Here is an 11,300-nt window from a genome sequence, read left to right on the forward strand (position 1 = left end):
TATTGGTTACAGGCCCTGGAGCAATGTGGAGTTTGATGCCTTGATCAAGGGCACTTCAGCCATGGATGGAGATGTAGGGAGAGGTCAGACACACACACACTAACTAACTAGTCCTTGATGTCTGTTTAGGCCTTATTTGGATGGATAACGTGCGTTGTGTTAAAGTACCGAGGGCTCCATAAAAGACTGTCGTCATAACGGCTTTGGCATCCACGACTGCAAACACACTGATGATCTGGGCGTGGTCTGCACTCCGGAACGCCGGCTCAACCAACCAGGTGGCGGCAGGGCCCCATGTGGTTACGACACCAGCTTCTGTATAAATGGTTGCCGTAATGCTCTGACTTCAGACGCATCAGACCCATCCAAGCCATCATTGACGATCTGGTAGACATCTGACTTCAAGCACGAGGCACATCAGACACAACACTGATACAGTTGAAGCAATGGCACAATTAAAAGGTAAGACACACACACACACACACACGCACACACGCACACCAGATGCAGACACATTACTTCACACATTACAGACTTCCTCGTGTGAATATTATTTTCTTGACTTGCATTGTAAGGCAGTGGTTCTTAACTTTTTTTCCTCACGTGGCCACACCCCAAACTTCTTCATGTGTATATGCACTAACAAATGATTTAAGTGATCAACTACTATGATTCTTGCTTGGGAAATTAATCAATACATGGGGGACCAAAACACGTTTTAAATTTTGTTTTGATTTCGCCTAATAATAATGTTCGCTTGCAGAATTTTGGTCACAACCTCAACACAAACAAAATTCTGTGCACCCCCTGAAATCTCTGGCACACCCCAAGGGTGTGCCCGCACCCCAGGCACTTGCGTAAGGCATTGGCAATTAGGGTGTTGAGCTGGAGCCTGAGGGTTGATGATTTCCCGCCACTCTCACTGCAGGGGAGATAGTGATTAGTCAGTGCTCTCCCCAATCCTCCTCCATGACTGAAGTCCCCTGAGCATGGCACTGTCCCACCTCACTAATAGGGCCCTCATTGGTTGCCCCCTTCGTGCAAGCGATTCATAAATGCAAGTGTGCCGTGTGCACTGGGCGCTGTGTTACAATGATAGCGGGATTTTCCCAGTGTGACTTAAACTACTGGGAGTTGAGTGACATTAAGTGTTACACTGTCAGTGTGTTAGCTATTAGTATTGATGTGATAACTGGTGAAAAATGAACACGGAATACAACATGCACACACCAAAAAGATTCATTTTGATTTTCATTGATATTGTAATAAGAGTGATTCCTTGGTTCGGTTATTTGATTGTATTCATTCAGTGGAATGAATAATTATTTTATGTTGATTCCAATTCCACAGGAGAAATTATTCACTTACAGTATATTCATACAGTGGTTACTGATTTATTTTGATTAACATTAAAATGTGCTGTTTCCAATGGCAGGAGACTCTACACTGGTGATCAGTGCCCTAAGCAGACCTCTGGACCTGGGTACGCTTTACAATGCGCGCAATGACCAACTCATACCAGGTGGGTACTCACTAGTAGGCCTGTAATGTTTTTTTTAATCTCCGCCAAGGAGGTTATATTTTCTGTCGCGTTGGTTTGTCTATTTGTTTGTCTGTCTGTCTATTTGCTTGTCTGTCTGTCTGTTTGTTTGTCAGTGGGATAACTCAAAAACTTTGTGGAGTTGTTGGAAATGACCCAAGGAACAAGTGATTCAATTCTGGGGGGGGATCCGGATCACGAACCGGAACCGGAACCGGAACTGGAACCAGGATTTAAAAAAAGATTCTTCACCATTGCTAGCCTAGAAATCTAGACACCCCTTGTGACCACAAATTGAATTGCGGACAGGGCGAATTTTGACATTCCAGTTTCTAACTCCACAAAAAGAAGGCAAAAAGACTTCAAATAAAAATTGGGTGTAGCTTAGTCAAATGTTCTATCAAATGGCTTCCTTGGCTGAGGTCTGCACTCTCTGAGTGCATTTCTAGTTTAGAGATATATTTAGATATTTTTTTTATTTTTAGATAGGATATTGTGAGAGCAATCAGGAAACAAAATGGGGGTGGTCTGTGAAATGATCCCCATGGGCAATGCATGTAGCCCGTAATGAGGTCAGGTGCATTGGCACATAACAAAGCACTCCCACGGCCACGACTAGCCTTTACAGCATTCCTTTTAGTCCTTGATAAATATTCAAAATTCCTGAACTCTATTCAAACCATGGCTAATCAAGAAGAAAGGCAAGATGAGAAGTTTATATCAATAGTATCAAGTAGCCTACCAAAATGACACTTGATATGCTACAATCTGCACACATTTATGGAAATCTCTGCAATAAGCATGGGAAAAACTTTCGAAGGAATATTTCACTTTTGTAGCAGATAAAAATGTCACAAGTGCGTTGAACAAATAATAATAAATACTGCATTGATACCACACATGAATTGAATGTTTTTTCCCCCCAAAAGTGACTTATAACTGCATAAAACAAACCCCCAACTCCATAGTTGGGACACAAGGTAAATTGTGAATAATAACAAAATACTGCCATTTTCACGTCTTTTCACGTCTGATTCTTACATTAGATGGAGAACGGCAAAACTGACCAAAATTATTGTTTTGGGGGATATTCGTGAATATGTAAAAACAACACGTCTCCAAAGAGTTGGGACGGGGACAATATAAGGCAGCAAATGCCAAGGAAGACTAAAAACAAACCAAAATACAACACTTAACAGTTAAATACATTAAGCGATGAGATGATTTTATATAAAAAAAACAGTGTTAATTCCTATCTTGGACATGATTTCACCAGCGGAGGGTGTATTCCTTGTCATATTTTTCAATGTTTTCCTTTCTGTAGTGCTTACAGTGTGACAGCTCTTGACCAAAAGCCCGCCATTTTATCACCTGCTGTTCCTTATGATGGAGTTAAACTATTTAGTTAAACATAGTAGAGAATGCAATTTGTCCTTACTATGTGGCAGTAATTGGAGATCTCCCTTCAAAATACAATGCATGACTGGCTTTTCATGCTGTTTAAAACCCATTTATATCACTCAGAACTGTATTTAACTCTACAGATGAGAGAGAACAACTTAACCAATGCACTACTGTACCCCATGCCATCATGGAGGCTGACTTTTGAAGTTAGCACTAACACAAGCTGGATGGTCCATTTTCACTGTAGCACAGGATGTGACTTCTGCAACTTCTGCTGACTTCTGTAAGCAAAGGACAGTTTGCCATGTCTTCTGGATCTATTTCAAGTGAGCTCGGGTGCATAGGAGAATGTTAAACCCCTCTATAATTTGCACACATGTAGCATTTTTAATATGGTCCCATTTTCAATAGCTGTAATTCTTGGAGTGCTAGAGTGAGACTACAGCGGACATATATTTCATGATGTCATGAACCTATACAATGATTTTAAAGACAAAAATATGTCTTATATACACTCAATCATGGTAAATCAAAGGAATTTCGAAAATGTATGTAATAACTATGGTAATTATTCCCTCTGCATCTTTAATTGTGAGTGACTCAGCCTCTCTGTGATGGTCTTATACCTGGACACTCATATTGTCCATCAGTACAATTCATTTTGAAATGTTCTTCTTTGTTGTTTAATCTTATTTGGATGTTTAATACATCTCACTGATCCCCGTCCCAACTTGTTTGAGACGTGTTGCGTTTATCAAATTAGAAATGAGTACATATGTCCCCCAAAACAATATTTCTTCTCGGTTTTAACACTTAATATGTTGTCTTGTCACTATTCTCCGTCTAATGAATGGTTTGAATGTTTTGAAAATGATAGCATTTTGATTTTATTCACAGTTTACCAAACGTCCCAACTTCACCGGAGTTGGGGTTTGTGCTTGTAGGCTTTCTATCTCCTTGCGGTACAGAAAATAGTGGGATGGGGGAGTTCAACCTTTATATACCATAGCTACCTTCTAAACACAAGGAATTGGCAGTGGAGTTTTTGTATCCATAAACAATAACACTCAAAGAGAAATTCAATCTCATAATAATCAAAAGTTGAAAAAGTCGATCAAAATTGCCATTTTCACATGAACTAGTCTAACTAACTGGCAGAATGTACATTAAGTCATAGCAACACAAAAACGCACATTTGGATGAGACACTGGTTTATCTGTTCTTTGAGCATTGGCCCCTTAATAATATATTTGGGCTATATTTTTCAGGCTTTATTGATAGGACTGTGAAAACTTGATAGGGAGAGAGAGATGGGGTATGGCTGACCCAGTCCAGACTCAAACCTGAGTCACCATGAGCATTACTCCATTTCTGTCAGGTCCATTACAGTCAAGAAAACACAAGACAACAAATTCTGAATGCAATTTCTTTATTGAGCTGTTATGAACTAGATTTTTGCTGTATGGCTCTGTTCAGAGTCCCCTGGTTTTCCATTAGCACTAAAAGGAAAGCAGAGATTTAGGGGACAGCAGCAGTTCCCCAACCTTATTGGCACCAGGGACCGGTTTGAGTCCCATTTTTCCCCCATGGACCGGCAGTTGCAACTCGCACATTTTAATAATAATAATAATAATAAAAATAAAAATAATAATAGGGCCTAATAATAGGTAATAATAAAAAAAATATATAATAATAATAATAATGTGTGATAATAATAGGCTAATAATAATAATTGTATATATATTATTATTATTATTATTGTATTTTTCTGTCATTGTTATTATTAATAGGCCCAATATTAATTAATAGTATTAATAGGGCCTAATAATAAGCTAATCCTTTTCCTTCACTCCATTCTATATAATGGCATTCAAAATGTGTAACTAACAGCCTGCATTTAGTCATAGTAGGCCTATTTAGTAGAAACTGACAACAATTACCCCACTAATTTGTGGAGCCAGTTCTTGGTCATGGGACTAGTGGGAATGACCCAAAACTACTAGCCTACTAGCCAACTACTACTTTTCATCATGCAGAATATACGTTCTCTGGTCATATTTATGTACATTGAGGAACATTTTGCGCAGTGCATGGCTGGATTATCTCCTGAACTAATAGTGGCGCCTCTAGGCCTATTAATTCAAGGTCAACCGTTTCCATAGCAGTCGTCATTGTTTTATTTTCGAACAACAAATAGTTGGAAGATGGAATTTGATACCGCTAAAGTTTGCCCTCAAGTCGCGTTTGTGTACTGCATTCCCAGTGTGTGATTCTACCGCGGCCAAGTGCCTGTAGCTTCCTATGTCAAAAACCCAAACTTTAAAAAGATGGAAGGTTGCATGTCATGGCCTTGTTTTCTGCTAACGCTGACTTTCAGGAGCTTCCTCTGCTGCAACAACAAGAAATGTCTCGCCACCTTCTATTTATCTCAATGTTCGCAACGCAATTACGTTCGTAACACGGCGTTGTTGTCACGAAACTGAAATAGCTGCAAATGATAGAAGTGGACTTCTAAAATAGCTCCCCAAAGTTTGCTTCGCAACGTTCAAAAGCCTTAATAAGAAAGAGCCCGAGAAAATTGCGGACACTCCAAAACAGCAGTCATCCACTGTTTGCATCCATGCATTGAATTAAGGGGGCGGCCTCGCAGCTCTGGCAAATTTGACATTCAACTAGTCATTAGACGGCACCGCACAGAAAAGTTTGCTTGTTATTGAAAATGTATATTCTTGTGTTCTTGTTTTGCTAATGCAATGTGGCGATACTAAAAGTTATATTTTAGAATGTTTTACACTGCAGTGCATAACAAAGGCATGTCTTCTGGTTTTATTATTTTTTATTTTAAAAATCATGTCGTGCGACCCGGTATAAAATAGTCCGTGGACCGGCACCGGTCTGCGACCCGGTGGTTGGGGGCCGCTGATGTTTTGGTCATTTTGACCCTTTTCAGGTTTTGACTTGAGAAAAATAGTATACGTTATTATTCTTTCACACTGAGATTCACTGGCTTTGGCTCATTTTCAGTGAGGAACATGAATCTGAAAAAAAAAATTGTTTGGTCCTTCAGTTGTGCATCAATGTTTCAACCTTGCGCGATAAGAGCACTAGTGTTTCAATCCGAGAGCTTGGATTGAGTTTTTCAATATTTTTCTATATTCCCGGGTCAAATTGACCCAAACACCTTCTATGTAACTAAAACCTGGGGAGGTGGTGGGTTACAAAGAGGCTAGCAGCCAAGAGTTGGGAACAAAATAGAGAACTTTCAAAAGGCCCCAAATTTGATAGCTGAGGAGGGAGGAGAGTTGATTAGCTGAGTGCACCTGAGAAATTATAAGCATCAAGCTCTATACATGGGTTCTAAATTTTGTTTATAACCTGACTGCGCGAACCTAGCTGCGCACAACTCAACCTCTGATTGTTGGAAACCGCTGTCGGTCAAAAAATTAGCTCACGTGGTTGGCAGCCAGTGTCTTGCCCCTCTTCATAATGTCGTGTTGATAAACAATGAGAACCCATGTATACCATGGCCTGCCAGAACTGATGCTAAAGCTAGATTTATTGTGCATCAGCGAAGTGCACCACAACAACTCAGCATGAGTCTCTTTTTATACCTTGGCCAAGTCAACGCTGTTTGACATTGACATTGAAGTAAAAATAAGTCTTTGTCAGTGTTGGTAATCTTGCTGGTGTTTTAATTTTAGGAATAACTCTTTGGAAGGCTGAGGACATGAAGAGCAAGACGCAAGTCACTCCACAGCCTAATACAAATTTCCAGGTGTCAACATCTGAGTCACTTAGTGAGAAGATGAATCTTCTGGATGTGAGCACCTCAGTGAAGGCTAGCTTCCTCGCTGGGATAGTGGAAGTATCTGCATCTGCAAACTACCTCAATCAGAAGACCTCCTCAACTCGTCAGTGCAGAACCACCCTGAAATACCACGTGACCACCGAGTTTAAAGAACTCATGATATCTGAACTGGAAGCTCCAAACCCTGATGCCTTCGACATGCGAGATGCTACCCATGTGGTTGCTGGGGTGCTGTACGGAGCCAATGCCTTGATGGAATTCCAAGAAACAGCCCGTGATGATTCACAGAAGCAAGATGTCAAAGTACAAATGAGTGTGATGCTCAATAAGATCCCATTCATAGACGTCAGTGCTCAAGGAAGCGTGAACATGAGCGATGAAGACAAGAAGAAGGTGAAGAACTTCAGCTGCAGGTTTTATGGTGACTTTGGTCTGAAGAATCTCCCATCTACATTTGAGGAGGCTGTGAAGGCCTACAAAGAGCTGCCCAGTCTACTCGGGGAGAAGGGAGAGAAGGCTGTACCTCTGACGGTCTGGTTGTATCCTCTCAGCAAACTTGGCAGTTTTCAGGACAAGCTGAAGAGAATGATCTCAGAGCTGTTTGTATCTGAGGCGGAGAAGATGATTGATGATTTCCACCAGGCCGAGATAAGGACCAATGACCTGCTGGGGAAGAGCAAAGCCATCAAAGCCAAAGACATCGTCTGTAAGCTTGAGCAGTTCCAAAGTGGTCTGAGGATCTTCACCGCTGAGATGCTAAGGAAAATGGCTGACCTAGTCCCGGCTATAAGAGAAGGGAAGAAGGAGGAGGCCGTTTTTAGGGAACTTCTGAAGACCCGAAATGACTCTGCATTCAGTGGCAGCGACATGGAGAAGTGGCTGGATGACAAAGAGACAGAGGTCAACACTCTAACGTTGCATCTCAAAAAGCTCCAGTACGACATCAAACCTCCTGGCCGTGAGCTTGACATGTTTCTGGCAGACCCAGATGTCAAAGATGCATTCGTCTTCAGCTTCACCTCACTGAGCTATGAGGAACCATACCTGAAAAGAATCTCACAAGAGGCAGACGGCTTCAAAGATGGTGCCCTTAGCAGTACCCCTAAACAGTACCTAGAAAACCCTGTTCCCTGGTACCTGAACCCACACGTGAAGGAGGCTATGTATTCCTCTATCAATATTTTCAACAATGCACCCACTAAGCACAAAGTCATCAGTTACATTGCAGACCCGAATTACCCAGGAGCTGCTGTCCGCTGGTATCGCAACGCAGTCCTCATGAAACCACAAGTGAAGAACATCCAACAATTATGTGAGTTTCCGTCAGATTTTTCATGACTTCATAAATTCAGTGTATTGGAAATGAAAATGAAGGTGATGTGGGGCATGTGGTAAAAAAGGAGGGTGGAAGGGGTTTACTGTCATAACTTTGTTTCATTAGAGCAGTCATGGGTAAGTGGTTAGGGTGTCAGACTTGTAGCCCAAAGTTGGACTCGTTTTGACTGCCGACCCTCCAGGTTGGTGGGAGGAGTAATTAACCAGTGCTCTCCCCCATCCTCCTCGAATGATTGAGGTACGGTCTCACCGCACTGCTCCCCTGTGGCGCTGTTTGCGGCTGCCCCCTTGCACGGGTGAGGCATAAATGCAATTCCCTTGTGTGCTGTGGAGTTCTGTGTCACAATGACAATGGGAGTTGGGAGTTTCCCAGGTGGGCTTTCACTTTCACTTCACATTAGGGTTGCCAACTTGTCAAAATAGAGCTATACCTTTCGATTCTGAATTACTAATTCACACACCTGAAACACACACACACACACACACACACACACACACACACACACACACACACACACACACACACACACAGGGAAAAAAAACATTGTGATCGGAACATTATTGCGAGGGAAGATTTTTTTTTTTTTTTTAGCATCGAGTATTTATATTTTGATATTTAGAATATAACCTGATGTTGTGTTGCTTTCTGGTTTTGCCTGTAGATTCCTGTGACCTCACATTTGACCAAAGCACAGCCAACACACGTGTCGTACTCTCCAATGGCAACAAGATTGCGGCGTGTGTGGACTCGGACCAGCCATATCCTGCCAACCCCGGGAGATACATACTCTCCGCCAGCGTTTCTACTGTGGAGCCTCTGACTGGACGTCACTACTTTGAGTTTGAGTGGGGTGGGTTGAAAGCGGAGATAGGGGTAGCCTGCAAAAGCAGTATAGTTGAGCCGCCGCATCACGGAGGGCCATGTTATGAATTTTCTGCTAAGAATTTTACTCTGACATGCTATACAGACAAATACACTTTTTCATGCCTACAGGACAACAACTTCTTCATTGACATACCCTGCACCGGATCCCGAAGGGTAGGGGTGTATGTTGATGCAGAGGCCGACACAGTGGCCGTGTCTCAAATGCTGCACTTGTGCACTTCGTGCACTGTTTTTCAGTGCCTAGGGCACTCACGCTGAAAATTTCAGTTGAGCCAGTGCACTGAAAGTGCCAGGATGATCCCCTAACAATGGCGGAAAATGCAGTGCTTGAATGATGGACACTGCACGCACTAAACGGCGGCCATGTTGACAATGACATGGAGGAAATGTGGCATTCAGTTCAGTAGAAGAGTCTGGTCAACAGTCTCCTAATTCTGTAAGTAATGTTGATGGGACACCAACCTTTTCATGCCAACCAAAGTATTGTATGTGTGATTGATGTCCTTTGGGGTGAAGGACATGGAAATAGAAGCACCAGACGCTGTGCATTGTAAACAGTAGGCAACTCATATTTTGGCGAGCTAATGCCATGCTCAGCCGTCACTTCCAGCAAGGGCACAGTGCATAGTGCTCAAAATTTTTCACAACACTATGCACTAAAGACCTCAGTGCACTGTGTGCACTGTGCACTGACTGTCAGTGTACTGACAATAGTGCGTCATTTGAGACATAGCCAGTGTCGTTCTACAGTGTTTCCTCTGACATACTCACACACCTGTACACGTACACCTCCCCATTGCCCATCAAGCCCCTCTACGCGGCAGTTAACTTTACATGTGACAACTGCTATGTGTTCCTACACAAGACTACATAATGTCTTAAAGGGACACTGTGCAGGAAATGGTCAAAAAAGATACTGTAACTATGCTGCTTATTGAACCTGGGCTGCCTATTGCCAAATTTGATCTTTACATGAAAGCTTACAAGGTAATAAACAAATATTTTCTAGTATGGTACAAGTAGAGTCATTTTTGCAGCTAAAAATGGCTATTTTTGGAAATGCAAAATGGCGGACCATGGAGAAGATCCCCCTTTTCATGTATGAAAAGTGCAATTTTTCCAGTCATAATGAATACTTAGAATTTCATGGTGGTGGTCAATATTCATGAAAAAGGTAACATTAGTGAATGGGCAGCTTGAATTCTGGAAATAAACAACTGAAAATCTTACACAGTGTCCCTTTAATGTTTTGCTGTTGCAGTCACGCACACACACACACACACACACACACACACACACACACACACAGCTGCAGTTCAATGGGCGTCACATAAATAAAAGTAGGCCTATAAGTCATCGCAATGAAAAAGGGGAAAGGATCAAGGAATAAAGAAGACATTGTCAAATAACCAGAAATAAAGACAAAGTTAAAATATTACAAAAAAAAATAATTCTTGGATTACTTAGAGAAAGTGAAGGTGAAGTAAGGGGATAGGGAAAAAGAGGAATATATATACACTATATATATATATATATATAATTGTTTATTGGAATAGGTAATAGTTGTTACTAGTGCTTGGCAAGTCAAATTAACAAATGGCATGGTGTCATTTGGTGGATATATACGCTGTTTGATTTAAACACAATGCATACACGGCAACATGTGGCACTCTGCATATGCAATTATGAATTTGCTTTGGTGTGATTATGAGTGAATGCAGCTTTCTACTGTCACTACAGATCTAAAATCTGTTATAGTTGTAATTGCAATAACATAAGAAATGACATTAGAGATACATCGGTAAAAACCTCTTTGACATAGGCCTGATTCTGAAGTGTTGAATGGGTTTGGTTGAAATAAAACATTTTCATTGGCTCCAAGTGACTGATTCTCCTTCCTTGTGTTGTTGTTATCCCTATTCTTTATGAACAAACTGCCATATTATCATATTGGGAATAGGCCTAGGCCTACATTTGGACAGAAGAAAACGGCAGATCAAATGGTTAATTGAAAATGTTATTTCTAAAAGTGTACATGTATTTTAATTGAGCATTCCCAATAATTTAATTGGTCAATTCTGCATCCAGTGACCTTGAATGGTCAAATGCATAGTCATCAGATAGTTAAGGTAAAAGAGCTTGCAGTTTGTCGGGCAGTGGTGTAATCTACGTAGAACGCAGGAATTTCAGTATACCCACCTTAAATGGATTGATCCATTATTTAGAATAGCACATATACAGTGTACCCACCCCAACAATGCTCAAATATACAGTATACCCACTACGAAAAACATAGACTACACTACTGGCATTATAAAATATGATGC

The 11,300-nt window shown here is 41.3% G+C and overlaps 1 protein-coding gene across 1 annotated transcript; it reads left to right on the forward strand.

Annotated features, from left to right (window-relative positions):
• Positions 1-446: 446 nt before the first annotated feature.
• Positions 447-10,751, forward strand: LOC134451716 (cytolytic toxin-alpha-like). Its single transcript, XM_063202118.1, has 5 exons — positions 447-462; positions 1,436-1,522; positions 6,646-8,064; positions 8,750-8,938; positions 10,714-10,751. The coding sequence occupies exons 1-5, from the start codon at positions 447-449 to the stop codon at positions 10,749-10,751; spliced, it is 1,749 nt and encodes a 582-aa protein (XP_063058188.1).
• Positions 10,752-11,300: the final 549 nt, after the last annotated feature.

Source organism: Engraulis encrasicolus, chromosome 7 (assembly GCF_034702125.1).
Source record: "Engraulis encrasicolus isolate BLACKSEA-1 chromosome 7, IST_EnEncr_1.0, whole genome shotgun sequence".
NCBI classification, from domain to species: Eukaryota; Metazoa; Chordata; class Actinopteri; order Clupeiformes; family Engraulidae; genus Engraulis; species Engraulis encrasicolus.